The 23,271-nt window shown below is 56.5% G+C and overlaps 10 protein-coding genes across 10 annotated transcripts; 6 read left to right on the top strand and 4 right to left on the bottom strand.

Annotated features, from left to right (window-relative positions):
* The first annotated feature begins 274 nt into the window (after nt 1-274).
* On the top strand, nt 275-2,543 carry F5Z01DRAFT_538682 (sporulation protein RMD8). Its single transcript, XM_046260515.1, has 3 exons — nt 275-406; nt 464-1,808; nt 1,874-2,543. The coding sequence occupies exons 1-3, from the start codon at nt 371-373 to the stop codon at nt 2,350-2,352; spliced, it is 1,860 nt and encodes a 619-aa protein (XP_046120025.1). The 5' UTR covers nt 275-370; the 3' UTR covers nt 2,353-2,543.
* Nucleotides 2,544-3,050: 507 nt separating this feature from the next.
* On the bottom strand, nt 3,051-4,554 carry F5Z01DRAFT_538668 (triose-phosphate transporter family-domain-containing protein). Its single transcript, XM_046260514.1, has 3 exons — nt 4,102-4,554; nt 3,600-3,998; nt 3,051-3,547 (listed from the first exon to the last, which is right to left on the bottom strand). Exons 1-3 carry the CDS (start codon nt 4,336-4,338, stop codon nt 3,083-3,085), a joined length of 1,101 nt encoding a protein of 366 aa, XP_046120024.1. The 5' UTR covers nt 4,339-4,554; the 3' UTR covers nt 3,051-3,082.
* Nucleotides 4,555-6,035: 1,481 nt separating this feature from the next.
* Nucleotides 6,036-6,720, top strand: F5Z01DRAFT_635051 (uncharacterized protein; the record flags this gene model as incomplete). Its single annotated transcript, XM_046262118.1, has 3 exons — nt 6,036-6,170; nt 6,226-6,486; nt 6,595-6,720. The coding sequence occupies 3 exons, from the start codon at nt 6,036-6,038 to the stop codon at nt 6,718-6,720; spliced, it is 522 nt and encodes a 173-aa protein (XP_046120023.1).
* A 1,487-nt stretch (nt 6,721-8,207) lies between these two features.
* On the top strand, nt 8,208-10,277 carry F5Z01DRAFT_538480 (uncharacterized protein). The gene is made up of 2 exons (XM_046260513.1): nt 8,208-8,410; nt 8,487-10,277. Exons 1-2 carry the CDS (start codon nt 8,342-8,344, stop codon nt 10,077-10,079), a joined length of 1,662 nt encoding a protein of 553 aa, XP_046120022.1. The 5' UTR covers nt 8,208-8,341; the 3' UTR covers nt 10,080-10,277.
* A 34-nt stretch (nt 10,278-10,311) lies between these two features.
* Nucleotides 10,312-14,027, bottom strand: F5Z01DRAFT_651054 (putative Cu-ATPase). Its single transcript, XM_046263203.1, has one exon. The coding sequence runs from the start codon at nt 13,815-13,817 to the stop codon at nt 10,476-10,478; it is 3,342 nt and encodes a 1,113-aa protein (XP_046120021.1). The 5' UTR covers nt 13,818-14,027; the 3' UTR covers nt 10,312-10,475.
* Nucleotides 14,028-15,663: 1,636 nt separating this feature from the next.
* F5Z01DRAFT_651052 (uncharacterized protein) lies at nt 15,664-16,944 on the top strand. The gene is made up of 2 exons (XM_046263202.1): nt 15,664-15,984; nt 16,043-16,944. The coding sequence occupies exons 1-2, from the start codon at nt 15,952-15,954 to the stop codon at nt 16,841-16,843; spliced, it is 834 nt and encodes a 277-aa protein (XP_046120020.1). The 5' UTR covers nt 15,664-15,951; the 3' UTR covers nt 16,844-16,944.
* A 343-nt stretch (nt 16,945-17,287) lies between these two features.
* On the bottom strand, nt 17,288-18,407 carry F5Z01DRAFT_619090 (RGS domain-containing protein; the record flags this gene model as incomplete). The annotated part of the gene is made up of 2 exons (XM_046261067.1): nt 17,288-17,524; nt 17,574-18,407. The coding sequence occupies 2 exons, from the start codon at nt 18,405-18,407 to the stop codon at nt 17,288-17,290; spliced, it is 1,071 nt and encodes a 356-aa protein (XP_046120019.1).
* An 820-nt stretch (nt 18,408-19,227) lies between these two features.
* On the top strand, nt 19,228-19,776 carry F5Z01DRAFT_635046 (putative 60S ribosomal protein L31; the record flags this gene model as incomplete). The annotated part of the gene is made up of 3 exons (XM_046262117.1): nt 19,228-19,323; nt 19,396-19,470; nt 19,573-19,776. 3 exons carry the CDS (start codon nt 19,228-19,230, stop codon nt 19,774-19,776), a joined length of 375 nt encoding a protein of 124 aa, XP_046120018.1.
* A 46-nt stretch (nt 19,777-19,822) lies between these two features.
* F5Z01DRAFT_538084 (putative ubiquitin conjugating enzyme) lies at nt 19,823-21,232 on the bottom strand. Its single transcript, XM_046260511.1, has 3 exons — nt 20,808-21,232; nt 20,419-20,751; nt 19,823-20,370 (listed from the first exon to the last, which is right to left on the bottom strand). The coding sequence occupies exons 1-3, from the start codon at nt 20,912-20,914 to the stop codon at nt 20,268-20,270; spliced, it is 543 nt and encodes a 180-aa protein (XP_046120017.1). The 5' UTR covers nt 20,915-21,232; the 3' UTR covers nt 19,823-20,267.
* A 293-nt stretch (nt 21,233-21,525) lies between these two features.
* F5Z01DRAFT_635044 (kinase-like domain-containing protein) lies at nt 21,526-23,263 on the top strand (the record flags this gene model as incomplete). The annotated part of the gene is made up of 3 exons (XM_046262116.1): nt 21,526-21,528; nt 21,602-21,678; nt 21,733-23,263. 3 exons carry the CDS (start codon nt 21,526-21,528, stop codon nt 23,261-23,263), a joined length of 1,611 nt encoding a protein of 536 aa, XP_046120016.1.
* Between the last annotated feature and the right edge of the window lie 8 nt (nt 23,264-23,271).

Raw genomic sequence — 23,271 nt, 5'->3', positions numbered from 1 at the left:
AAAATTGGTTCTCATCGTCAAATCCAATACTAACCGTAAACTGAGGTGGGTGCACAATAATTAATTGTACATGTGTCACGACGAATTCGGTAAAAAGCGGGGCTTTTCTGATGAGGTCATGTCCCGTCGCCCACTCGGGCAGACACGAAAGCCGCAATCGCCAGAAACCTTGGATCATTCAGCTGCCTACAAACCACGATCGCCTCGCGCGCGACAAGTCAATGCGCATCAGAGCTAGCTTCGGAAAAGGAGGCAGACAGCCCATTGTTCATCTCCAAGCCATCGCCTGGTCAACATATATTGTTGAGCCACCTGCTTCAACGAGCTAGCACGGGACGAGTCTGTGGTTGCTTCACCCAGATTTATCACAATGTCTTCTTCTTCAAAAAGAGGCCCATCGGTGCTGGTAGGCGCATCAATTCCAAGGCTTGACTGACAACATAGCTGACCGACGCACCAACAGGTCACGGACGCCAGACAACGACCAAATCCTCGGAAAGCTCTGCAACGCCAAGATACGACTTCCATGACACCGAGTCGTATGCCAATGCGCTTCATGACGGTCGACAATGTGCTACACAACAACACCCAGATACCATCAGGCCAGCCTCGATTACCACCAATGCCAGCTCCCAGGCCGCATACATCGGCGGGCCTTCCTGCCCAAAGCCGGCGCGTTGTTTCCGGAGGTGGCATTGCGAGCGTACAGTCCCGCACAGGCAAGCCCATGCCCTCGCGTACCACCAAGATCAGCGAGAAGCTCGTGCTCTTACCGGAAACGAGCGGCCAAGACGAGGCCGAGGACGATGTACTCGAGGGCGGAGACGACCTGGGCGTGATAGAGGACGAGATAGGACCACTCAAAGACGACGAGCTGAAAGCTTTGCGGGCCAAAGGCAACATTCGTGGCAAAAGCTATGCGGAGAGACTGCCGAAGCGCCAGAGAACGGAGAAGGTCAGTCGGCTGACGGCATACTGTACTGCCCAAGCCTTCAAGGTCAAGTCCACTGCCGAGTTTCTGAGGAAGAAGCACGAAGCAAAAACGAAGCTCTACGATGACTGCTTGTACGTCGTGTACTCGCTACCTCTGCTCAATGGCAATGAAGGATACCGGGTACGGAGTCGGCCCATCATGAGGACGCCTGGTACGGGGAAGACGGTCCTTGATCTGGAAATCGAGAGGAGCGAGGGCCGCAGCCACCACGAGGGGTACTTTGAAGACGATGCGTATGCGAGCCCGAACAGCAGCCACGAGTCACCGCAATTCAGTGACCAGTCCCCGGAGTACCAGGTGAACGAAGACCCGTTTCGCCATGAGGACGACAGCACCTCGCACATGAATAGACTGCGCCCAGAAGCGAAGAACTTGGCGGAAATGTTCGTCTTCTCCTACGGCGTGGTCGTCTTCTGGAATTTCACAGAGCACCAAGAAAAGGATATCCTGGCCGACATGACCTTCGCCGACGCTGAAGACGGCATCAGCCTCCTGACGAGGCCACTCGAGCAGGACGACTATGAGACGGAGGAGTTCCACTTCGAGTACAGCGCCAGCGTAAAGCGACCGCGGGTCTTTAATGACATGATCACGTTGATGCCGCGTTCCGACCACATGATCAAGCTGACCATCAGCCACGCCATCGCCCAGAGCACCAGGCTATGCTTCTTTGAAGAAAGGATGAGCGAGACGATGCAAGATGCGCAGGACGTGCCAAAGACGCTCGCCCTCACGGGCGAGCTGAACATGACGAGGAAGGAGATTGTCAAGATCCTCGGCCGACTCTTCAAGAGTCGCGTCGACATTAATCTCTGTAAGTGTTTTCGCACGCGGGTGGCTACCCGCTCGCCATACGATTGTACTAACACGCTGAACCAGCCTCCAACATTCTCGACGTGCCCAACTTCTTCTGGGACTCTGAACCCACTCTCCACCCCCTCTACGAAGCCATCCGCGAATATCTCGAAATCGACCCGCGCATCAAGGTTCTTAACGAGCGCTGCCGCGTGTTCCTCGACCTGGCCGAGATACTCTCCGACTCCATCGCCGATTCCAAGATGAGCGTCATCACCTGGATCATCATTGTTCTCATCATCATCTCCATCCTGGTCACCGTCACCGAGGTGGTGCTCCGCTTCGCCATGCTCCAAAAGAGCAGCGAAAACGGGAGGGGACTCGTCGACGCAGGCGATTTGGTCCAGATCCAGACCGGGCCCCCCTTCTTACTCGACCAACACCCGCGGGATATGGCAGAGATGAGCGGCCTCGAGATGCTCGCCTTGGATCTTGGCCTGGATAGCAACGCCAGCTTGAGCGACGTCAGGATGGGCATACAAGAATTGAAGCGACAAATATAATTAGGGCGGCGGTCGTTGATGTATTGGGGGGATGGCAGTCTTGCCTTTTGTTATTCTGCAGATAGATACTTGCTTTGTGTTCCGCACACGCTCTTCAAGCACGGCGTTCCAGGTTCTAATGGTACTATTTTCCCCAACATCTCGAGGGCTCACAGTTGCTCCAATCCGCCCCGAGACAAGCACGCTAATGAAGCATGGATCAATTAGCCCAAACATCTTTTCTTGTGTTGCACTAGGCTTATATAACGTATGTATTGTCTCAACAGCTGTCCCGCCCGTTTGCCGCCCACCAATACGTAATCACTCCTCCTAGAAATGGCTATATTAAGTTATATTCCATGATTGTATAAAAGAACAAATGGCTTGATATGTGGGAAAGGAAATGAATAATCCCTCCCCCGTGAGTGGTAGTGTCCTTGTCGTCCGTAAACGCCGTGATTCCGTGATCGTAACGTTGTCCATTGCGAACCCCCTCGAGTTGTCTCCTCGAATCGTCCGCATCGCTCCAAAATGTCTACACCTGCTGAAGTGTTTCCCCAGATCAAAGCTCCCTCCTTTCTTGGGCTCAAATTCGCACATCCTTTCGGTGGCTGGCGGTGAATCCCCATCATGCGCACGCAACGCTATGCCTGCCGTAGTATCCCTTGCGAAATGCCTCGTCTACTAATATAAATGGTGGGATAGAAGAAGGAAAAAAAAATGTCCAACTGAGAGCACGCTGCATCAGCCGCTACCTGACATTCTGCTCAACAGGCTTGTAAGCCGTCTCCTGTGCCTTCTTCTTCTTGTTGTCGAGCTCGGCCTTGCTGTAAATGACGGCACCGAGCATAGTGACGGCCATACCGGCACCGTTGAGCCAACCGATGACGACATCAAAGAGGAAAATGCCGAGCAAGACGGTCAAGCACTGCTTGAGGTTGCCGCAGATGGTCATGGTGAGGGCGCCAGCAAGCTTGTTAGTGTTGAAGGAGGAAATGTTGAGGAGGAGGGCGAGGAAACCGTTGCCGGTGAGGGAAGCGAAAGCCGGGGGCAGCGACAGCTCGCCCGAGTTGACAAGCTCCCAGAACCCGCCGACCTCGCCCGTAGCGGTGGCGCAAGCAAAGGCCTGGAGGGCTGCCAGGGGCGACATGCGCATGAGGAACTCGACCGGGGGGAGGGCAAGAGAACCCGTCATGAAGCGGTTGGTGACAACGGTCTGCGGGCTGCGTTAGTCTCTTCTTTATTACACCTGCAGATGGGTCACGAACCTTGAGAGCAGCCAGAACGACACCAAGGATGGTGAGGAGGAAGCCGGCGTCAGAGAATGTCATCTCTCCAACGGTGGTCATGGCGGCGCCGACAATGAGGGGAATGAGAGACACATATGTCATGGTGCTGTACGAGCGGCTGTACCAGACACGGTAGATGAGGATGGTGAAGATGGGGCACAGCATGCGCATAGTCTGGTAGAAGGGAACAGACACCATCGCCAGCGACAAGTTGGAGACGGCAATGTTGGCGGTGAAGAGCCCACTAAAGGCGACCAGGGCGAGGTTCTCGCGGCGACCCAGGCGCGAGAGCTTGAAGTAGCCCATCTGCAACATGGCAAACGTTCCCAAGCTGGCAAATGTGGCATGCAAGAATGTCAAGAGCCATGGGAAGTGAAACTGCACATTGTGTTAGCGATCAGTTTGTCTACCAGTGGTACAGGGCCACGCAATGCGCCCTTGAAAAGGCAGTGCAGAGACAGTGGCCTCAGGCGACACGTACCATTCCCAGAACGAGTTTGTTGTAGAGGGTCAAGAGCAGAGAGAAGAAGAAGTAGGTGCCGAGCCAGGCAAACTTGACAGTGCTGGCGACGGAGTATTCGTGGTCGAGGTTCTTGTCCTTGGGACCGTCGGCACGGGCAGCATCCTGCTCGAGGTCCATCTCCTCAACCTTGCCTTCGCGCTCCTGCTCCTCGGGAGTGAGCAAGCGCATGGGCTCTTGCGAATCGCGGCGAGACATGGTGAGAGTCGAGGGGCTGTGAGGGCGGGCTTTCGGTGATCGATCAGGGGGCTCGAGGCGAGGCCGGCCTTGCAAAGCAGGCTGTCGTGCGATGCAGTCGGCGGGGGTCGAGGTGGTGAGAGCTCGGCGGCGCCGCAGAAGGGGCTTGCTGTTTTAAGAAGTCGAGGAGATAATAGAACCCGAAGGAAGCGTGGAGGCGGAAGCGCAGGGCGGTACTAAATATCGATACCGGGTAGGAAAAATAAGATTAAAATAAGACTCGGCGAAGCGAGACACACGTCAATGCCTCTCGTCACACGCTGAGGGCTGTCGGTGGCGAAGGAATCGAGGTAGAGACCGAAGTGAAGAGGCTGTCGCGATGATGAGAGTAGGAGCAGCAGACGGACGGACGACGGAGATCGTTGGACGAAGGTGAAGGCGGGAGAAAAGAAGTCAGTTCAGTCCCGTCAGGACTGGAGCAGGGGGAAAGATGACGGACCGGAACAGGTAAGGACGATCGGGAACGAAGGAGGACTGGAAAGTACCAGTAAGCAGAAAACGGGGTCGGAGATTGGACGAAGCGCGACAAGACACGCCCAGCCTTGGGACTGGCAGGATTCTAGCGATTCTACGGCGCGAGTCGGGGGCTTTGGCAAGGGGCATTTGTCTTGGCGGAGGCTCTCCGACCAGCGGAAGGGCAGAGCATCAGCACGGTGGGGTTGTTGCCCAGGACGCCTTCCCTGGAACGATGGCTTGGCTTGCTTGCATATTGCTGGAAATACGGAGTACGGGCTCAGTCAGTACCGTATCAGCACCGCATGGGCATGAATGGCTTAGCGTTGGGCTGCTTCGGGTTAGCGCGCTCGCCGCCTTTGGTCGGGGCAGCGAACCCGCTCCGCCACGCGTCAGTCAGCTTTGATGTCACTTAGCACGTACGGAGTACGTAGGGTAAGCTCAATTAATTTTAAGAGACCCGCCAGCCGCGTAGTGGGTACTAGCTGCTGGTCTAGCGCGCGCGGGAATCGGGCTCGCCCGCCAGCGGGACTGGACATTGTCATTGTGAGATCTAATTAATACAAGTTTATGTATATCTACAGAAATCCTACAGCTGGATATTGCTCCTCATGTGAGCTAACGCCTGGCACTCGGCTAGAGTAGAAGCCAACGAGAGTTACGAGACGCTTGTTCTCCTCTTTGGAATCCCAATGCGTACGTACTTCAGCCCCCTGGAGCCATGATGCACCTGCTACCGCTTGATGGCCATAATTACTAACGCAGCAGTTCATCTACGTAGAGGTTCCCGTTCGAACAAGTCGTCACTTTTCAGGATGATCTTGATAGATTCATCGGCCTCGTTCACCGCCAACCGCGGGCAGCTTTCGGAGCGATGCATGTCTCGCCTGAAGTGGTCTAAACTTCATCGTCGACTCGAGCTGAAGATGACTTTGCGTGCGCAACAGATGCAATGATTTGCAGTAGATCTCTGCATGAGGCATACGAAGCAACGAGAGCACCGGCAGTGCAGAGTCAAGCCGGCGCTTTGGTCGACGACACCGTTGCCCTGACTATACTCCCAGACCCCCAGACCAGAGCTTCAGGTATAAAGGGGCACGCATCTGCCGCCGTGGTTGACTACCTACCTGTAAGTGATCTTCGCAAGCCAAAGCTTCACCCCTCCCCCCTTTATATCCCGCCACCACCTACAACACACAAACATCATGTCCGGGGCCAAGTCTGCCCAGGTTGTTGGCGACATGAATGCAACGACGGCCAAGTTGACATCTATTCGGACATATGCCGATAAGATCAACGAAGACAACGCGGCGTCGATCTCCCCAGAGGATCCCTATGCTGTGAGCACCTGCACTTTGTGGGCTTTATGCCGGGGAATCAACGTGTTTCTGACAGCCCCTGGTACCCAAGAAAATCTCCCTAGGCCTCCACGACCTGAATCCTTTGATCAGCACGAGCTTGGAACACGCGGGAGGCATGCAGGAGGTGCCGGCCGGCCCCGAGGGCGAAACCATCTATGAAGCTTTTCGGGACTATGTCAAGGCGTACCGGGACCTGCTCGAGATTCTCACAGCCAGGGTGACCGAGTTTAGTACCTTTCCCATCGTGGGCAGCCACATTGCAAACCCCCTGCGATCGCAGGACAGCATGAACGTCGTGAGCCCCCCTATCCACGTACCACACACGCTGGCGACGAGCACAAAGGACTGGACAGACTAGTAGACCTTACCCAGTGATACCGGCTGACTGTATAACCACGCACAGGCCCTCTGGCTGACGATCAAGGGCAAGGTGCCGAGCAAGTCGACGGACTTTGAGAATCAGGGCGAAAGCCTTCGCGACACCATGGAAGAGGCCATCGAGGCGCACAGCGGTGAGCTTTACAGCTGATGGAACAATGACGCGGGGGGGACATGGACAACCAGGTACATTCTACATGAACGAGTGACGAATTCAGATGGACAAGTCTCATGCGTTGTGAGGCTGATACTACTTATTATATGTGTAGACTACTCCGTACATGTCTAACTCCAGTCGTTCAAGAGTCCAAGACTTCAAGTTAAAAGCGGCGGCAATGGAAGAGTGGAGTCAGGGTGGGTACCTGTACCCAGGGCGCATGTCTCCAAGCCTCTATACGTAGTTACTTACCCATTCACTGGCACGTTAGGTACGACTGCCTTGCTTGTGTCCAGTCCGTACTTATATAGGTACATGTAGCAAGTTGCATTGCTGCAGAATGGCTGTGATGCCCTGAAAGGAGGCGTCTCCAGTCGTTCCTCGTGGTTACGAAGCAGCCACGGATGCAGCGCATTGTCCGTCAATGTACTCCGTACGGATAAAATAAAAGTGCATGCCAGCAGGGGATCCGCTCGTATTGCGCCCCCCTTTTCCTTTTCCTTTCCGCTAGCCGCTGATTGTGGATGATGCCGAATTGTGACAAGTCCAATCATCCGCAAAGGGGACCTGATGGTTGCAGGGATAATAATAATTGGAACCACCCGCCCGCCTGACTCTGATAAACGAGAACACTGGTTTTGCTGGCAACCAGACGGGCCTGACTGTGAGTAAGGTGCGTGATTCCAGGCGATGCTACATTTGCGCAGCGAAACCCCCTCAGTGCCTTCATGTTGGATTGCAGAAAACGCCAAGCTCGAGGGTGAGACGGACTCTCACTCACGGTCTCACCAACAACAATGGAGGTCCTGGAATGCGCGCGTGGGAGCCGGGGGTCCAGTCTACCGTCGATTTCGGCGCGGCTAGCCTACTTTTAATCACTATTACTAGTTAGTAGCCAGCCCTGTCCACGCAGGGTGTAATCTCACCTGCAGGCGACATGATCATGGTCTCTCTCGGTGGGAGCCGGCTGTAGCGACGAACGGCAGAAGATGCTCAACAAGTGGAACATTGAAGACTGAACTCGATCACAGCAGTAATCAACCTGGGCCTCAGCGCGCGTAAACATAAACCGTCCTCGACTTCCCATGTGCTAATTATTAGTGCTGACTGACGGGGTGCTCCCCTCCCCCACCTACTACTGTAATCACTCATCACGGCCCGCCTCTAGAATTCAATCTGTGCCTGACCCTTATCTGTCAGCCTCAGCCCAGGCGGCAAAGCTCTTCGGGCACCTCTCATCCCGGACAGGGATCGATCTGACGGCTGAAGCCTCCGAGTCTCGACTGGAGGCGGCTGTCTGTTGTGCGCAACTTCCCACGAGTCAGCCATTCTCTTCTCATCCGACATTTTGTTTGACTCTCGCGTGTCGACAAGTTCTCGTCACATCCAGTCCTTACTTAATTACTTACTAGCACTCCTCCCACTGTCTCTCTGCCTACGCCCACCAGTCTCTGCTTCTCGTCGAGCCCTCCTTGTCGGCGCCTCTGCGCTCTCAGCCGCCTGCTGTGTGTCTGTCGAGGGCAGCCTAATTAACGTACTGGCTACTTCCTGTTCCTGCGAAGCAACTCGGCCGATTAGACACTTCGCTCTTTCTCCCTCTCCCTCTCTCGAGGCCATGGCCGCTTTCCAACGAAACCTCGCCATCGCGGCGGTCTTCATGTTCGCCTGCATCTCCATCATCTACGTAGTTCCGATCTTGTCTGGGGTGAGCAGCCCATTCTCCCGTCCGTCATGGATGGAGCTGACAGTCGACATTACAGGACCAGAGCTCACTCCTCGGCTACATTCACCACAAAGCAGGGTTCGACCCCCCCGAGGCTGTCGACTTGGTTCCTTCGAAAGTTGTGGATGGTGACACCACTGCTGCGTCCGTCGCGACGGCCAAGACGACTTCCACATCTGTGACAGACACCGCTGTCTCATCAGCAGAAGAGGCCCATGGCAGTCTCCCAACGTCGGTCCCTGCCCCCCCTGAGGGCAAAACCTCGAGACTTCACTACTTGATCCCCGCCAGCAAGCCCAATCTGCACTTGTGCTACAACCTAGCCTCGTCCGCCGCCAACCGCTACCCCGTGCCCGCCCTCCTTGGCTTCCACGGCCAGGGCGAGTGGGATGCCAAGAAGACACACCTGGCCAAGCTCCGCGCCATCATGCGCTACCTGGACGCACTCGACACCGCCGACGACGAGGACCTGGCCATCATTGTCGACGGCTACGACGTCCTGCTGCAGCTGCCCCCCGAGATCATGATCGAGAGGTACTTTGAGGTGGCCCAAAAGTCCGACGCCCATCTGGCCGACCGCTTCGGCTTGACCGTCAAGGAGCTGCACGCCCGAGGGATGCGCCAAAGCGTCTTCTGGGGCCCCGACAAGATCTGCTGGCCGATCGACTGGCGTGCGAGCCGTTGCTGGGCGGTGCCCGCGTCGCCCCTCGCGCCGGACGCTTTTGGGCCCAAGGAGGGCAACGGCGAAATGGCCTTTAACGACCCGCGCTGGCTAAACTCGGGCACCGTCATCGCCCGGATCGACGACCTGCGCAAACTCATGCGGGCCACGCTGGACGAGATCGAAGACACGTACGATGAGGGGTACGAGTTCCGAGAGTCCGACCAGTACTACGTCGCCAACATCTGGGGACGCCAGGAGTACTACCGATCCCTGGCCGTGAACGACGGAGCGCCCGTCGTCGGCGGCCCTGACGACCGCATCGTACCGGGCAAATTCCGCGAGGACCAGGAGACCGAGTACCACGTCTCCCTCGACTACGAATCCGCCATGTTCCAGACCAAGGCCGGCAACGAACCCTGGTTCGGCTATCTCGAGTTCAGCACGTCCGGCCTCAACGCCAACGTCACGCGAGACATGTTTGACGAGGGCGACAGCTTCGTCCCCTTTGACATCTCCATGCCCGCCAACGTCTACTCGGCCCTGACGCGCCTCTACGACACCGTGCCTCAGGCGCACCCGGGGGCGTCCAGCGACGATTGGATTCGCTCCATCCGTCTCGGCGTCAACTTTGTCACCAAGCACATCTTCCCCCTCTGGCACTGCACGGGTGCCAAGGAGTTTGTCGAGTCCGAGTACACCAAGCTGTGGTTCTACCCCTTTGCCCACTCCCTCATCAGGGCTACCGTCAATGCCTTCCGGCAGGGGGAGCTGATCACCTACCACAAGGTCGACGGGCGCCTCTGGGCGCCCAAGGGCGTCTACCCGGAGGTGTCTGAGATGAGTGACGAGCTCGGCGGCGCGTGGACGGATCTCGACGGGGCGACCTTTGTGCCGTGGCATGAACTCTGCTCCGAGTACACCGACCAGCTCTTTGCGGGCGAGCTGGCTCGGTCAAAGAAACCCTAATGACGACGCCTTCATGGTGAGAATTGATGACGGCGCGAGGGCCAGGCTGATTTATTGGAAAATATTGCACTATCATACATACTATGGAGGTAAAGCGAGGGACGGCGCAAAGGGGCAGGACATGGACTTGAGCATTTTCTCCTTTCTTTTCTTTCTGAAATAATTCTGGATACCCTTCTTCTGATTGCCAATTGGCGGCACTTTATTAGTGTCAAAGTATATACTAGGAAAAACTTTGTTGATATCCCTGAATATACTATGCCACACGCTACTGAAGACCAATGCCATACAAGAAAACCCAAAAGTTACAGTTCATCTAGCTGGCGCCATGATGATTCCAAGATCCACTAGGACATCCAGACGATACATAAACAAAATCAAGCACCCGCGACCTATTTAGACCGCATCTATATTTTGCAGCGGCACATAGCCCTCCTCCCCCTTGGTTCGGTGGTTGCCCAGCATCTCGCGCACCCACCCGATCAAACCTGCACCGCTCATCCATCGCAACCTGCCACCGGACACCTTGTGCGCAGCCTCCGCCTCGTCCATCCACTGGGGCCGGCGCCAGGACTTGAGGAGCAGACTTGACACGACGACGCTGACGCTGGAGAAGGCCATAGCGAGACCGGCCAGCATCGGGTGCATGTGCAGGCCCAAGGGCAGGAAGAACCCCATGGCGATGGGCAGGCCGATCACGTTGTACATGCAGGCCCACGCGAGGTTGAGCTTGATGCGTCGGAAGATGGAGCGCGTGAGGTGCAGCGCTGCGGGAATGTCCATGAGTTCCGTGGGCCGCATCAGCACGAGGTCGGCCGCCTCCATGGCCACGTCGGTGCCGGACGCCATGGCGATGCCAATGTCGGCCGTGGCGAGGGCTGGGGAGTCGTTGATGCCATCGCCCACCATGGCCACAATCTCGCCCTGCGCCTGGATCTGCTTGATGATGGCCTGCTTCTGGTCGGGGCTCACGCCAGCGTGGACGTGCTCAGCGGGGATCCCGACCGCGGCGGCCACGGCGACAGCAGTCGACTGCTGGTCGCCAGTGACGATGGCTGTCTTGATCTTCATCTGGTGCAGCACGGAGATGGCAGCAGCGGCACCGTCCTTGATGGTGTCGGCCAGGCAGAGATGTCCGGCATAGGTACCGTTGACCGCGACAAAAATGTTGGTCGTCCCAGCGGTAGGCGACTTGCCGTGGGCTTTGCCGGCTGACGCATTCAGCTGCTCGGAAGCCTCAATGGCATCTTGTGGGATATCCACATGGTTTTCCGTGAGGAAGCGTACATTGCCGGCAAGCACTCGATAGCGTTGCCTTTCAGCAGAGGAAGCAGGCTCAACCAGGGCATCCACACCGCGGCCCACAGCAGCCTTGAAGTCACCGATGCTGCCCTCAATGGTGCCGTCGACGTCAATGTCAAGCTCACGCTTGGCGGCCGTCAGGATGGCACGGCCGACGGGATGCTCACTGCCCATCTCCGTCAGGCCGATGAGCGACCACCACAGCTTCCGGTGCCACTCGCTGTCGGTCCAGGTCGGTTCGATCTCAGCCTTGGCCACGCTCATCTTGCCGTGCGTAATTGTTCCGGTCTTGTCAAGGACCACCTGGGTGACCTTGGTGGTTTGTTCCAGGGCCGCACCGCCCTTGATGAGAATCCCGTTCTCGGCACCAACACCGGTGCCTACCATGACCGCAGTGGGCGTGGCCAAGCCCAGGGCACACGGGCACGCGAACACAATGACTGAAATGCAAAGCTTGACGCACACCATGATCTTCCCACCGCTAGCGTCTTCGAGGAAGATGTGGGGAGGGTTAGATAGCACGTGGCTCAGGATCATCCAGCCGAGGAACGTGACGAGGCCAAGGATGAGAATCGTGGGCACAAAGTATCCGGCGAGCGTGTCCGCCAGCTGCTGGATGGGCGCCCGTGCTGTCTGAGCGTTCTGCACCAGCCTGACAATCTGACTGAGTTGCGTGTCTCTGCCAGCGCGGCTGACTCTAAAGTCAACGCGACCTTCGCCGTTGACTGTTCCGCCGATGACATTGTCACCCACACGCTTCTGTACCGGCATGGCCTCGCCCGTGACCATGCTCTCGTCTGCATACGTCGTGCCACGCACAAGGATACCGTCAGCGGGGATTTTGTCACCAGGCTTGATGATGACAATATCACCGACTTGCAGGAGCTCCGTGGGAATGGTCCTTTCTTCGTACGCGGAGCCTCCCGAACCTTCACCTGCACTCTTGCTGGCATCGCTCTGCTCCTTGGACCCCTCGGCCCAAGCCTCGGCTGCCTTCTCAACAGCGATGGGATCGACATAGATTGTGGCCATGGACGGCGCGAGTGACATGAGGCGGGACAGGGCCTTGGAGGTCTGCCCCTTGGCTGAGTTCTCAAGATAGCGACTCAAGGTAATAAAGGTGATCAGCATGGTGCTGGTGTCGAAAATCGTATGTGGCCTCGTGTAAGGCGGCGCGACGACGGATACCACCATGGTAAATACGCTGAAGAAAAAGGCGCACGAGGTACCCATGATGACAAGGACATCCATGGTGGGTGAGCCATGCTTCAACGACTTGTACGCGGAGATGTAGAATCGCTTTCCAATCCCAAACTGGACGGGAATGGTGAGAATCAAGCAGACGAGGTCCCCCAGGAAGAGGCCCCGGATGAGCTCAAAACCACCAAAGTCGGCGGCGGCGAAGCACATGGGTAGGATCATGCCAATAAGGAAGACAGGAACGGCAAAGGCCACGGATATCCTGAAAGCTGTTCGCCACTCGTTGATCTCGCGAGTCTTTGCCAGTGACTCGAGTTGCGCCTTGTTGTCCTGGCTGTCTGCAACCAGAGCGTTCATGCCTCGTGCCTCCACGGCCTCCACGATCCCTCTCAGCCCGATCTTGGCAGGGTGGTGGGAGACTGTCAGGCGATCGGTGGCTAAGCTCAGGGACGCTGCGCTGACGCCCGGTAGTGCCCTGAGGGCCTCCTCCAAAGCTGTCGCGGCCGCTGCATCGGGGCAACCAAAGACCTTGAATTGTGCGTTTGCTGAGGATCCTCCTTGAGGAGCAGCGTCGGATTGCGAGGATATGACCTCGGCATCGAATCCACGGTCCTCGATGATCTCCGCAATCTGCGCCGCTGTGATTTTGGTAACGTCGTGAGTGATGACGGCGCGCTCGGCCAGAAGACTGATGTTGAAGCGCAAGACGCCATCCACACCGGTAAAGCCGCCCTCGACGGCCGAAGTGCATGCACCGCATGTCATTCCTTCAATGGCCACAGTCGTCGTTGCAATGTCGTCCATCGGTTCCGCCGGGGCCTTGTCGTTGGCCGCTGCCAGTGGGTTCTCCAGGACCGTATCGATGAGCGTCGCGTCAAACCCCCTGTCGTCGATAATCTCAACGATCTGCGCTGGCGTCAGGATACTCGGGTCATGCTCGATGACGGCGCGTTCTGACAGAAGCGATATGCTGAAGTGCTTCATGCCCGGAACGCCTTTGAAGCCGCTCTCCACGGCCGAAGTGCAAGCGCCGCAGGTCATCCCCTCGATGCCAACAGTCGTCGTGGCCAGTCCTTGGTCGTCATTGTATTTGCGACGCTCTGCGTCCCGAGCGGGCGTGGCACTTTGTATATCAGTCGACAGCACTTGAGCGTCGAACCCTCGATCATCAATGATCTCGCGAATGGCCTCGGCGGATATGGCTTCGGGATCATGCATAATGACCGCTCGCTCCATGACCAAGCTCACAGACACGTTGCCCACTCCATCGACACCTTTGAAGCCTGCTTCAACAGCCGATGTGCAAGACCCGCACCTATAAATCACCAAATGTTAGATTCTTGAGGTGCTCATTTGCGGTTGCGACAGCCGAGGACCGAAGACTCGGAACCGTCGGTCGCGCACGTATCGTCTATGGAGTACTCACGTCATGCCCTCTACGCGCAGCGTAGTTGTGGCCATGTGCGCCCCCCTCGGCGTAGGAGGTCCATTTTGACTTGCGCCATTGTCGCCAGGGGGCACTGCAATGTATTTTGGAGCCATCGGAATGCTAGTTGGTGCCCTGGCGGCTCAAGGGCCCTCCCCAAGATCGTGATGCGACGACGATACTTTCTCGTGCACTGGTCCTTCCTGTCACTGATCGCGTGGCTCTATTCGCATGTCGCTCGGTATATGGTGTCGAATTACGTTTCCAGGGTCCAAAGTATCGCACCTCGTGGCAGCCGTTGCGTGGCGGTCGACTAGCAAGAGATGTTCGGTTGGCGCTGGGAAATTTGCGCGGCGCCAAACACTGTGGTCGGGTCGTGACAATGTGGAGGCAACAGAACAATAGAAGGATGCGCAAACCAGCTGCTTCGCTATGCAATAAGGAGACAAAGGAGGACAAGAGGAGAGGATCGAAGGTGAGGCAAAAAGAAGAGTGGCCAAACGGAGGCTAAGTAGACTACCAATACGTTTCCGTACAACGTATCGGAAGGGTTGGGGCCGCTGATGCTGGGGGTCACCGTGACGGACAGACGGTGCTCCTGCCGAATCAAGCAGATTGCCCAGGCGCTCAGCGGTCGCGGCTTCCCCACTGCTGATCCCATCCCGCCTTCCACCGCGGCCAGCCAGATCACATAATGAGACCTCCGGTCTTTGTGGCTGATTATCATAAATTCACGTCGTATATTTAGTACCAGGTAGTTACACTGCCAATCCATGCTGGTCTATCATACTAAGAAACTGGAGCGACAGGAAGCTGCTGTGCTAGGTATTCTGTTTGTAGGTTCTGTCCTGACCTGCTGCTGCTGCTGCACAAGTCGGCAGCCACACAGAGCCTCCAGAATGGCTGCGAGTATGCAGGATAAGCATGACCAGATGTGACAATAATTAAGGACCCTGCAAAGATGCCGATAACGACCAGATTTTAGATTGCTAGGCAGTAATTACAAGTAAAGTGCTTGGCTCATCCAAGGACGGAGTTCTCTGAACCGCCTTCCTGAATAGGCAGCTCATGAGGCTATCACAGAAAGCCAAGGTCCTGTTTCTGTTGCGCGTGTGTGATCAGCAGCCTTCAAGAAATCAGGATGGTCAGTCTGGCATACAAAGCTTTCAAAATCGAGGCTTTGTAATGAATTATCACCACCACCTCAAGCGGCTGTGCTCCCAAACGACGGCGGTCATCGTGAATCACTTACCTGCGACGCCCTGTCGTTTCGAGATGGTATGAAACTGCTGGGGTCTGTTTGACATGACGGCCAGGTAATATCGGGCAAAATGATTTTGTGCTTTTTGTACGTGCAATCCAACAACAAGCACAGATATCAGAATAGTAATAAGCTGTCGTAATCATGCGTGCTCCGTACACCTCGAATGCACAGTGTATGGGCATCCTCCATCATCAATCGCTGGCTTGAGCCTGGACATGTACCTTCACTGCACTTTGCACGAGCGTCGTAGCTGTCTGTGACTTCGCAATAATGACCTAATTCGGATCTGTTCTTATATTAATTAGTCAAAACGACCGTCGCCATCGCGCGTATGCTGAGACGTTGCGAGTGAGGCCAGAGTCAGACCTCCAGTAATTAGCTCGTGTGAGCTGACTGGAGCCGTACGGTACCCCGAATTCTGCCCCTCTACACGCCAATCACCCACCCCGCGTCACCACCTGCAGCCCGACGACCGTACAGCTAGCTTCACCGAGCTCCAAGTCTAACGTTGGCGATCCATCGCCATACATTTCATCGATTGTGTTAATGTGTTTTGCCTGTGTTCCCGAATCCTGTCCGTCGAATCTCCATCAACGCCAAGATTTCTATTATTGAACCTCGAGTCTCAGCCACTGGCTACTGGCTCCTGCCACCTGCCGCCCATCGCGGCTCGCTTCACCATGGAGCAGACCAAGGCCCTCAACGCTCTCGAGGTAACCAAACCCTGCCGCAAGCTCACTGTCTGTCTCACCACTGACCAAAGTATCACAGCCCTTTTTAGCTCTCTCGAAATCAGCCACATCTCCACGCGCTGCCATCGACCTCATCCGGCAAGCGACCTCCGCCCCAAACACCTTCCTCTTCGCCGAACTCCTTCAAACGCAACCCATCGCCTCGCTCGCCTCGTCACCCGATGCCGACGCCAAGGCCGCACACGCCCTCCTGCGGATATTCTCGCACGGCACGTATGAGTCGTACACCTCCACACCAGGGCTGCCGTCCCTTTCAGACGCCCAGACGGTGAAACTACGACAGCTTTCGCTGCTATCGCTAGCCAGGGACCGGGACAACCTGGCATACGGGGTCCTGCAGCAGAAACTTGGTCTCGACACACACCGTGAGGTGGAGGAACTCGTCATCACGGCCATCTACGCGGGCCTGATCAATGGCACCTTGGATCCGGCACGACAGACGGTGCAAGTCACCAGCATCGCCCCCCTCCGCGATCTCGCCCCAGGCGCGGTGCCGCAATTGGCCGCCACCCTCAAAGTCTGGTCTGAGCGGTGCACGACGACCCTCGGCGGCTTGGAGGCGCAGATCACCCAGATTCGACAGCAAGCTGCCACGCGCCACGCCGAGGAGAACAAGGCAAAGGCCAAGTTGGACAAGGCGATTAGCGAGGTCGACGAGAAGGATCTGGCCATCAACAGGGCACAGGACGCTTTTCTCAGACCCAAAAATTGGCAGCAACGAGCCCAGAACATGGAGTCGCAAGGAGGAGAGCTGATGGAGGTGGACGAGCCGTTGGGGATGGACGACCAGCAGATGCGACGAAGCAAGCGGAAATGGTGAAACTGTGCCAAAAAGGAAGATGCAACGGCGAGACGCAAACCAGGTTAGGAAGACGCGTGGTGCACATGAAGATAACATAGATGATAATGACTCAAGGGGTTGCTAGTCTAGAGCACCCTGTTTACATTCCTTTTTCGCTATCTAGATGACCGCACAACCTAAAGTAAGGGGCGTCCAAAGGGAGTCGCAAACGCCACGACGCAAAACCTCTTGAGCGATGCGTGGAAAGATGATGTACATGGTAAAAGAGTACAAAAGATACACCGACGCCGAACGGAATGGCGCCTGGCCCGCCTAGAAAACAGATTCAAAGATTCGGAAATATCCCCATAAAGCTCAAGGAAAATTTTGTATGTGTCGTCAAGTCGTCAAGTTGGTGGCTCGCAGAGCCCGCAGGGGGGGCAGAAGTAATGCGCAGCATCATCGGCCCGTGCTGAAGCTAGCTCACAGCCGCTTTCCGGGCACGAGAATGAACAGAATGCAGAGGGCAGCGTCGACGAGAACCGTCACGGCAAGGACCATGAGCGCACGCTTGGCGAGCAGTGTGCGGATGTAGGGCTCCCTGATGCGAGAGAAGTTGAACGGCGTGTACTCGCTGTACCCGAGGAGAGCAATTATGGGGTCCAGTGAGTATTGGTAAGAGGCAAGGAAATAGACACCAATTGTGAAGGGGAGGATGACCTATGGCTGTTAGTGAGTTCATTGTCAAGTCCGAAACGGGGTTACATACCCAGCACCGAGTAACGCGCGATTTGTCCAAGAAGATAAGCACAAATCCAGCCCAGAAGGCTCCGAAGATGGCCAATAGCCCGATGATGAGGCGTAGAACGAGAGTGGGCGGGATCAAGTTACCCAAGGCCTTCATTCTGAGAAAGCCGGGGAACGCATCACGCTCCATGGCTTGAAAGACATAGTCCTTGGCCACGTCGAAGACCTCCGGATCATCGCGACCTTCGTCTTCAATGGCCCTGGTCACGTCTTCTGTGATCGATCCGGGGAGGGTGATTTCACGCTCAGCGCCAGGGAGTAGGAACGTGTAGAGAATCTTCTCTGCCGATGCCTTGATGTCCGAGCGGGCAACGGTATGACCTGGTGAGTTCGAGTCGGTGGTGATGTCGTGCGAGTTGCTGAACTGAGGACTCGGCCTCATGGGAGCGTAGCCGCTGTGGGGAGAGTCGTGTGTGTCCTCACGTAGGAAATTCGACAGCTGGGCATCCTGGTTCTTCTCCTTCTCCGTCGCGAGCATGGACGGGCCAGCGATGCGAGGCTCCAGATCGCCCATGGTCTCGAGAATCATCGACGACCGCTTGGAGCTGACTCTGTCCAGGTCCGGCGTCCCTATCATGACCGAGCGCCTGAGTTCCCGGACGTAGTGTCGACATAGCGACATGTGCTGCGCCACATCGAGCCAGAAGTCCAGGTAGTCGACCGAGCGCTGCTGGTCTCGCATATAGATGTAGAACGAGAACAGGTCCACCGGTGGCAGCGTGCGACGGCTCAGCACCTCGAAGAGGGTAGGGAGCCTATTCCTGGCCAAGTCTGGCTGGGGCGAAGGGGTCTCCATTTGATTATGTTGATAGCCCGACATGGGGCCTTTTGTGGTTTTATGCGGTAATCACTGGTATCGTACGAGTGTTGGAGATTCAATGTTTGTTGTGATCTTGGTCGGGAGGAGATGCGGTGTGTTGCTCTGCATAGCAGCTTGGTGTGACATGAGCTGAATTGAGTTCCCCCTATTGATGATGTCGCGCGAAAAGCCTCGTCGCGGTGGCTGGTCTCGTGTCGTTTCCGCTCAGTTGATGGCCAGGAGGAGTTGAGGAACGTGAGTAGCTGTCATGGAGCACACAACGGGCTCCAGGACGCTCTCGTCGTGGACGAGGTGGGTGGAATGCGGTCTGGTGGCCGTGACGACGTAATTTGGGTAGCAGTGCCGAGTAAACAGCTGCTGGAACTTGAGACGTGGATCGGATCGCTCTTGCGCCTAATTGACTGACTACTGCAACTCGAACGCTGAGCGCTTTGCCGTCCTGACGCTCTCCCGGCGCTAATCCCGGAACGTAGCACTGCACGTGATCAGGCGTGGAGCCAAGCTGGCACACGGGCTCATTGGTCTGGTCGGATCCACCCACCAAATTTCGAAGCCTGCCCTACGCACACAGAATTTACGGAATTTGGCCCTCTTCGCATCCAACTTCTAGATCCTACCCTCCACGCCCAGTGTCAAATCTCACGAGACGATCCGCAGGTACGCCACGAACAACCCAAAAGACTACCTCTCCTTCCTTTCCTTGCACACCAAGATCTTCCCTTGTTGATCTTGCTGCAAGCCCAGTCCTCTTAACAGCGCCTCGACAGCCCCGACTGATCACCCTTCTCCCGCAGAAATGTCGTCCAAGACCAAGAAGCCTTCCGGCAAGCCTCAGCGCTCCGCCATTGCGGACGTTGTCGCCCGCGAGTACACCATCCACATGCACAAGCGCGTACGTCCATACCACGACTCGATCGGCCAGGATTGAAGGAGCATGGAGGGGCATACGCTAACTATCGGCAAGATCCACGGTGTCAGCTTCAAGAAGAGGGCTCCCCGCGCCATCAAGGAGATTAAGGCTTTCGCCACCCAGGCTATGGTACGGCTCTCCCCCTCCCACTGCGCCGTCGGATTGCACGACACGCCGCGGCATCTCGAGGCTCTTTGGTTCGGGAGATTTTTGGACTGACACGCATCCCAGGGTACCTCCGACGTCCGCGTGGACCCCCAGTTGAACAAGAAGGTCTGGGAGCAGGGTATCAAGGGTGTCCCCTACCGCATCCGCGTGCGCATCTCCCGCCGACGAAACGACGAGGAGGGCGCCAAGGAGAAGCTGTACAGCTACGTGCAGGCCGTCAACGTCAAGAACCCCCGCGGCCTCCCCACGGTCGTGGTCGAGGAGTAAGGCGGCTTCTGAGAAAAGATAGAAGAAGAACGAAAGAATTGACGACTGCGTTGGGGGGTTGGGATTTCTATTGACTCTTTTCCTGGCTTCTGGGTGTGTGACAACGGCATTTCGGAGTTGCGACGATTCGGCATTCGAGAGCTTTGGACGGCTACGAAACAAAAACTTACTGAGGGAATTGAACAAATCCTACTACCAATGCTCCTGTCCAGATTGAGTGCATCTGCGCCGGCAGTGGTTGTCCCACGTGCGGAATGACGTTGCGGTCGATTCCACAAACATCCCTCTGACCCTGGAGGCGGCTTGCCGAGACGCTGAAATGTTCGCTGAAACAATGCTTTGTACATGTTTGTTACTGATCCGCAGTGGCTATGAATCCTGACTCCAAGCCTCTAGACTAGGGCTGTACCATGCATCCTGCTCATACCAGACTAGGAAGGAAGTGAACGAACCCAAGACTCCAATTCTCCAAATGAACTCCAAAAAGACGTCTACTCGTCGTCAATGTCCTTGTGACGAGCCGTCACCTTGCGCTGGAACTCGGCAGGGTCATTGTCCCATAGCTCAGCAGCCTCGCCATTGAGGGGCGAAGAGCTGTCACTGTCAGTCATGTCTCCTTTTGGCTACATGTGAGAAACGTACTTGTTGGGCTCGCCCAGGAGACTCTGCAGGCTGAGGAGCACCGTCTGCGTGTTGTAGGCGGCGGTCCACTTGTCCTTCAGAATATCCAAGCAGATGCGGCCGGAAAAGTCCACATTGGGGTGGTAGATGGGCGTCTTGAAGAGCACCGTCGGGGGCGCGTAGGGGTAGTTGGAGGGGAACTCGAAGGCGAGCTTCATGGTGAGCCCGGTGTAGGGCGTGTCCTCGGGTCCCTCGATGGTGGCCGTCCAGCTCAGCATGTTGTCGTCTGACGTGGGGAAGGCGGACACGCCAGGAGCCGGCGACATCATGAGCTGCATAAGCTCTGTCTGAAGGCTGTAAAGGACATTAGCGGATTGGAGATGGAAGGGTTGGGCGTGAAAACTACATACCGCTTTGTCACACTCTGGGAATCAGGGCCCGGACGTGTGTTGTTGCCCTGCTTGGACGCCGGGATGGCCGGTGCAGCATTTGCGTTCTCTTCGGCCATCGCGTTCATATTGTAGTGACTTTTTGGTTGTCGCTGCTGTGTGTCAAGGGTGTGTGATGCAAAAAAAGCAGTCGAGTAACCCAGACTAGGCGGATTGATGGTGTGTGTGATGCTATATAGGCAAAGGTCGATTGCGAGCAAATGGACTGTGGGAGAGACAATATCAGAGTATATCGACAGCTCCAAGCTCGTGAGACGCTACTGTTGTTGAAGAGATAGGAAACTCAGTTGATTTTGAATGTCTTGGGCTGCAGACTCGAATGTCTGGAGTTGTTGGTCGGGACATTTGTTGATTGGCGATGGAGCTCTCGTGTTTACCGCAGCAACGGCTGCAACGGAGTGGGTACCGGCCAGAATAAGCGCTACAGGCAGCGTCGTTGGACCGCCTCGGAAGTGGCTGTTTTATTTTAGTAGCTGCCCTCCATCCCGTCGCGGGGTCCATCTCGAGAATCCAAACACGAAGTACCTGTAGGCACTTTACGCGATCGACGGACGCGACCCAGAGTGGCACGCGACACGACACGACCAAGATACTTATAAGCGACAGTGCCCTTTCTGTCATTGATACCTAAGTAGCCAGATCTGTAAGGATTGGAGCTTTGTGTCGTGAATTTGGTATCATGGTAAGCAACCCTGACAGTACTCATGACGTGCACTCATCAACGCCATGTGTGCCTCATCGCTCACCATCGTCAGTCACAACTAGATCCCCTGCCGAAGGACCTGCCCTTTCGCATTGTCTCCAAGACAGTTGGTAGAGGCGCCTACGCATCGTACGTCAGTTGTGCATTCACTCTCCCACAGCAACAGCTGCTAACGCTCGTCAGCATAAAGAAGGCTATCCCGCTGGATGCGACAGACCCCGTCTTCGCCGTCAAACTCATCCACAAGGGCTACGCGCTGAAGCATGGCCGGATAACGGTCAAGCAGCTGGCCATGGAGGTCTCCCTCCACTCGCACATCGGACAGCACCCCAACATCATCGAGTGGTTCGCGGCGGGGGAGGACAACACGTGGAAGTGGATCGCGATGGAGTACGCCGAGGGTGGTGATCTCTTTGACAAAATTGAGGCCGACGTGGGTGTGCGGCAGGACATTGCGCAGGTGTACTTCTGCCAGCTGGTCAGCGGCGTCAGCTTCATCCACTCCAAGGGCGTCGCCCACCGAGATCTGAAGCCCGAGAACATCCTCCTGTCGCAGGACGGAAGCCTGAAGCTGGCCGACTTCGGCATGTCGACCATGTTCGAGTACAAGGGGCAGCGCAAGGCGAGCTCAACGCTGTGTGGGAGTCCACCGTATATTGCGCCCGAGATCCTGGCGTGCGGGCGGGCCGATAGGAAGACGTCCGGCGCAGCCAAGTATCTCCCCGACCTCGTCGACATTTGGTCGTGCGGCGTGATCCTCTTTGTGCTGCTGGTCGGCAACACGCCCTGGGATGAGCCGGCGACCAGCAGCTGGGAGTTTCAGGAGTACGTCAAGACGTCGGGGCGCAGCTCGGACGCGCTATGGGCGCGGGTGCCCCCCGAGGCCCTCTCCCTACTACGAGGCATGATGAGCGTGGACCCAGAGAAGAGGTTCAGCTTTAATCGAATACGGCAGCACCCGTGGTACACGCGACACAATCCATTCCTGACGGCCGAGGGCAAGGTTTCCGACCCGCTCAACCTCGCCACGCAGATGTTGGAAAACCTACACATTGACTTCTCGCAGCGACCTACCACATCCCAGTCGACGCAAGAGGACATGGACATGGACATGGATTCGGGACTGAACGCCGGGCGGTTCTCGTCGACGCAGCCAGAAACGCCCATCACACCGATAACAGATCAGGAGTGGGATTGGGAACGCCCCGTGTTACGATCTATGGCCGCGCCAGCTTCTTCGGTTCCAGCGCGCGGTCAGGACCCCATGTCCCGCGTGCCCCTCGGCAGCCTGGCAGATGAGCCATCCATGTCACAGTTCTGCCAGAACCCGGGCCCCTCGATGACACTGACGCAGCACGCGCGTCGCTTCGGCGACATTTGCCCTCGCGAGTCCCTGACACGATTCTTCTCCCATGCCCCGCCCGCGCATCTCGTGCAGATGCTCGGCGATGCGCTGCACCAGCTCAACGTGCCTCTCGCGCCCGTGACGCCCAATCTCCACGCCAACAACGTGGCCAGCATCAAGGTGCGGGGACTCGATGGGCGGCAGCAGAATCTCCACGGCGAAATCCAAATTCATAGGCATGGTCTGGTGGATGCCGAGGTGCTCGACGTGCAGTTTGTCAAGGTCAAGGGCGATCCTCTAGAATGGCGAAGATTCTTCAAAAAGGTGGTCGTCCTCTGTAAGGATGGTGTCTATGTTCCCGAAGCTTAGAAGGGGAA

Source organism: Emericellopsis atlantica (genome assembly GCF_019669845.1).
Source record: "Emericellopsis atlantica unplaced genomic scaffold F5Z01scaffold_8, whole genome shotgun sequence".
Classification (NCBI taxonomy): Eukaryota; Fungi; Ascomycota; class Sordariomycetes; order Hypocreales; family Bionectriaceae; genus Emericellopsis; species Emericellopsis atlantica.
Note: the sequence above shows the minus strand (reverse complement) of the source record. Positions and strands in the feature narration are given on the sequence as shown.